Here is a 4,244-nt window from a genome sequence, read left to right on the forward strand (position 1 = left end):
TGGACCAAAGCCTGACAAGCGAGGCATCGAGCACACTCTGGTCCAACATTGGCATGGTATTTTTTGAAATGTCATAATAACTACTCTCCACAAATCAAAACTATTCAAAATATCTCCCGCACATGACGCATGTTATATTTTACGTAACATTATAGCTACTGCAGATATAGAATCTTTTCACTTAAATTTTATGATAGCATGTTTACATCATCTATGATATTGTAAATTTGTTTCATGAACAAACTCAATACGCCAAAGATGATGCCTTTTTATTTGCGAGGACCATCTTGCTAGTTGGTATAGAAAGAGGTTTCGTACATGATGCACTGTTTGGGCCAGGAGGGTTGATAGGGCACCACCTTTGCGCCTGCTTTGTCATCATGCACACTGATCTATCAACGATTTGTTCCATATCTAGTTTGTCATACACATGGGATGTTTGCCTTGTTTGGATCTCACATTCTCACTCGCCCATTCTTTTCTCGGCTAGCTGGTGTCACAATTATATCAAAAACAGGACAGGTTAAGCCAAGAGACAATATTTCTCACGCAAGTTCGGAGTCCCCCATCTGAGGTCCAAGTATCCAACCAGACCAATAGAAAAATGAGCCGTGCATATGCATGTAGATGCATACAGAGGCTCAAATCATGCATGCATGCACTCTTATATACACAACTAAAGCGCTAAAATGGTACGACAGTCCGGCAAAAACCTCTTGAATTACTATACTGTATAGCTACTACCATCTACTATGATACATAAATATATACATTACGATATATATATCCAAATACAGCTCTACATATCTGCACAGGCCCTAGCACAGCTTATCAGGTCAGGTGAGCCAAGAAGATGAGACGGCGAGGTCGAGGTTCAGGTCAAGGTTCAGAGCGGAGCAGCGGTGGTCACCAGTTCCCCGGTTCCTCCCCAGCACGACGGCCTCCTCGGTGGTCGTACTGGAGCCATCGGCATCGCTGCTTGCCTCTGCCTCATCCTCCGGCCAACCGCCGATTGATAGCGTCAAGTCACACCCCGCCGCCGTCTGACGCGTCTTGCCATCAACGTGACACGGCCAACCGACCAACTGCAATGACATACATAGCAATTCAGCAACTTTATTTACAAGAGCAGCCGCCTAGACAGTCAATGCACGGCAGTGTGTACTTATATGGTACTACAATAGTTTGGCAGTGGTGCCTGCCAACTAACAAACTAAGATAACAAAAAATGGTGCTTCTATGCCTCTAGCTATAGAACACACATAGTACATGCATGTATGAGTGATGGCAACGAAGATGACTAATGTGATCAAGCTTTGCTTCATCTGTATGTATGATCTGTTCATACATGTTTTGGTTGCATCTCCCTACAAATAATATCGATGTAGTAAAAATTGTTAGCATGTATTACCTTCTTTGAGGTAGTTAGCTTCCTGGAGTTCCATGGCAGAAGCCCTATAGTCTGCTCCCAGCTCCTGAAAACCACTTCAAGCGATGGTCTGCACAATTAGCACGTTCAGTTAACGACTGATTTAAAATATGAATATTAATTAACTAAGTAAGAACTAAATTCAAAACTAATAGTGCTCACATTTGATACGGTGACCGGTGGACGTGCTGGGTGCCGCGGCTAGGCACGGAGTAAGAAGAAGAAGCGTTGATCATGTCCGAAGCACTTAACGTGTTGTTCCTATCTTGTGACCCATCATCGACACAGTGATCTTCACGACGATTCACAAACGTGTTGGCTGGGGTGTCACCGTTGTTGTTGCTTGAGCTTGACCGGTACATCTGTGGGGATCATAATTTTTTGAAAGAGAAACAAAGGTGCGTCATGCATGGCAACAACTCATGTAGTAGTATATGCAAGTTTTATATGTATGTAATAATCTGGAATGGTTAATATATGCATGTGAGCATCACGCGCAGGATAGTATGTATACCTGAAGATGGCTCTTGATGTGAGATATGCTGACTCCCTTCAGGCCCATCAGCTGAAGGATCCGCTTGGGCGTTGCCTCTGCAGACAAGATTTGTGAAGAGAAGATATATGTCAACACTGGGTTGCATGTACGAATTACTGTTAATAGAAGTTTTATCCAAAATCGTGATAAATGAAACTATTTTTTTTAGCAAAACCAAGGGTCAGCTGCCATTTACTGGAAAAGAAACATCGTAGCGACTATGACACCAAGCAGAACGCAACATATACTTGTAAGAAACATACAAAAAGGAACAAGAGACGGGAAGATTAAAGTTTCATATATGTATTATTGTTTGATTTTTTTGGTTATAGAAAATGAAAGCCCTCCTTAATTACCCGATCTTGAATCCTTTTGAAGTTGTATAGTAGGTTTTCCTATTGTGTATTTTTTAAATATATTTTCCCAAAAAAGAGTACATACAAGGCTAAAAGCTAATGGTTAATTAACATCTATCTAGTATAGTACAAGGCAGAGGGCCCTTACATTGCAATATAGAGAAGAGTTATTGCTTTCATTTGCAGCTAGGAAATCTCGCCATCATGCAAGAAACAAATTTAGTTTTGCGGTCGAAGATAACATATGGAGTTTGGCCAAGGAGATACTGCAGGGTGAAATGTGCTTATGAACATATTAAGTAACCCCATCTACCAGAGCTCATCCTCCTATGTAAATAATATTATTATTATAGTGAAATCCTTCATTAAAGGACAATAAACTACGGACAGAAAAAACACGGTGTTCATCATGCTTGAGGTTAGGTTGTTCGGATAAATTTAACGCAGAGACGTTAATATCATTTATTATTTAAAAGTGTTGCTCATCATGCATGCATATCACGTGGAGCTTTCTTTCTTTTTTGCCAAAACTTTTCTTCCATGAATCGATCTTGAACAAACTCCGGCCTAACGTACCAGACAATTAAAGCAATACTAAAACCTTTAATTCATAGTTCCATACAACAAAACAACCACTATTTTTAACAGATCGCCTGACAGTGAAAAATGACAAAATCAAGTTTCATTTCATCCATGCAAGTGTGCAGTTAGCCGTCCGGCCGCCATGCATCTGATGCATAGAGAGAGAGAGAGGGAAAGAGGGCAAGATAGAGAGAGGGTTTGAGAAGCAAGAACTCACCGTTTGGGCCGCCGAGGCAGTCGACAGCCTCGATGAACTGCCGGTGCAGCTCCTCTGTCCACCGCATCCGCGGCTCGTCAGACCTGTTGTACTGCCTGACGCCTCTCCTCTCAAACCCTCTCATATCTAGAGCTAGTCCTTCAAATTGGTCTGATCCTGATCCCAAAGCTTCTGGCAAATAGACCCGACGGGTGATGTATCTCCTGAATCAATAACCTCTATATATGTGGAGAGAGAGAGAGAGAGAGAGAGAGAGAGAGAGAGAGAGAGAGAGAGAGAGAGAGAGAGAGAGAGAGAGAGTGAGTTTGGTTTGGCCCAACAATGGTGAACTCTTTGCAAGGAGTACTATTTTAAGTGCGTGTTTGTTGCTTACCGTGCACAAGCGTGTGCTATATATGCCCGATAGAATGTGTGTGATCAGGGGAGAGGAAGAGGGAGAGGGAGAAGGAGAGAGAGAGATTGGTGACTTCTCTGACCTAGTCCAGTCAAACATGCTCACTTGCTCTCAGAAAGGCAGCAAACACAAGCTAATATTCGTGAAAAAGTTGGCCTGTCCCTGTTCGCGAGACAGCCAAGTACCAGCATACAATAATTCATTCATTCTTTCACATATCAGATATATATATAATATATATTTATCACATATGCTGATATGCATCGAGTCGACCATCAAGCTCTCACACTATTAATGGATGGAATTGTCTTGGTCTTCCGGCCTCGCAGTAGCAGCTATGTCTATATGAACTATTCACCTGTTTGACAAAAGCAAAATCGTTGTCCGTTTCGTGTGTGAATTTAACTTGTTTAGCATCGCAGCATTCATTATGTGTCACTCTCTGTGTGTCGCTAGGTTTGACAACCTATTCAAGAAAACGACTACTAGTATGTAACTATGTATAGCAAATTAATTTAGTATGTTTTACTCGTTGATACGTACGTATACAGTCTGCGAGACTTAGTTCAATGAGGTAGACATGAAGCTGAAATATTTAAATGTCAATTCGACTCTCTGGCATATGCATGCATGGATTTCCCCAAGGAAATGGGAAACCAACCTATATGTATGTCCTGGATTATTCTAGCTGTTTGACTAGTTACATTGTGTCCGTTGCTGGAATCGTACAC

At 41.7% G+C, this 4,244-nt stretch overlaps 1 protein-coding gene across 1 annotated transcript; it reads right to left on the reverse strand.

Moving 5' to 3' along the window:
- Nucleotides 1–523: 523 nt before the first annotated feature.
- LOC127312026 (myb family transcription factor MPH1) lies at nucleotides 524–3,506 on the reverse strand. The gene is made up of 5 exons (XM_051342507.2): nucleotides 3,120–3,506; nucleotides 1,944–2,020; nucleotides 1,592–1,791; nucleotides 1,412–1,499; nucleotides 524–1,085 (listed from the first exon to the last, which is right to left on the reverse strand). The coding sequence occupies exons 1-5, from the start codon at nucleotides 3,241–3,243 to the stop codon at nucleotides 837–839; spliced, it is 738 nt and encodes a 245-aa protein (XP_051198467.1). The 5' UTR covers nucleotides 3,244–3,506; the 3' UTR covers nucleotides 524–836.
- Between the last annotated feature and the right edge of the window lie 738 nt (nucleotides 3,507–4,244).

The sequence above is a fragment of the Lolium perenne genome, chromosome 7 (genome assembly GCF_019359855.2).
Source record: "Lolium perenne isolate Kyuss_39 chromosome 7, Kyuss_2.0, whole genome shotgun sequence".
Classification (NCBI taxonomy): domain Eukaryota; kingdom Viridiplantae; phylum Streptophyta; class Magnoliopsida; order Poales; family Poaceae; genus Lolium; species Lolium perenne.

Coding starts and splice junctions, on each gene's coding strand:
- LOC127312026 (XM_051342507.2), bottom strand. CDS start 3,243: ATGAGAGGGTTTGAGAGGAGAGGCGTCAGGCAGTACAACAGGTCTGAC. Junction 2,021..3,119: donor CTGCCTCGGCGGCCCAAACG/GTGAGTTCTTGC, acceptor TCTTGTCTGCAG/AGGCAACGCCCAAGCGGATC. Junction 1,792..1,943: donor ACATCAAGAGCCATCTTCAG/GTATACATACTA, acceptor TGATCCCCACAG/ATGTACCGGTCAAGCTCAAG.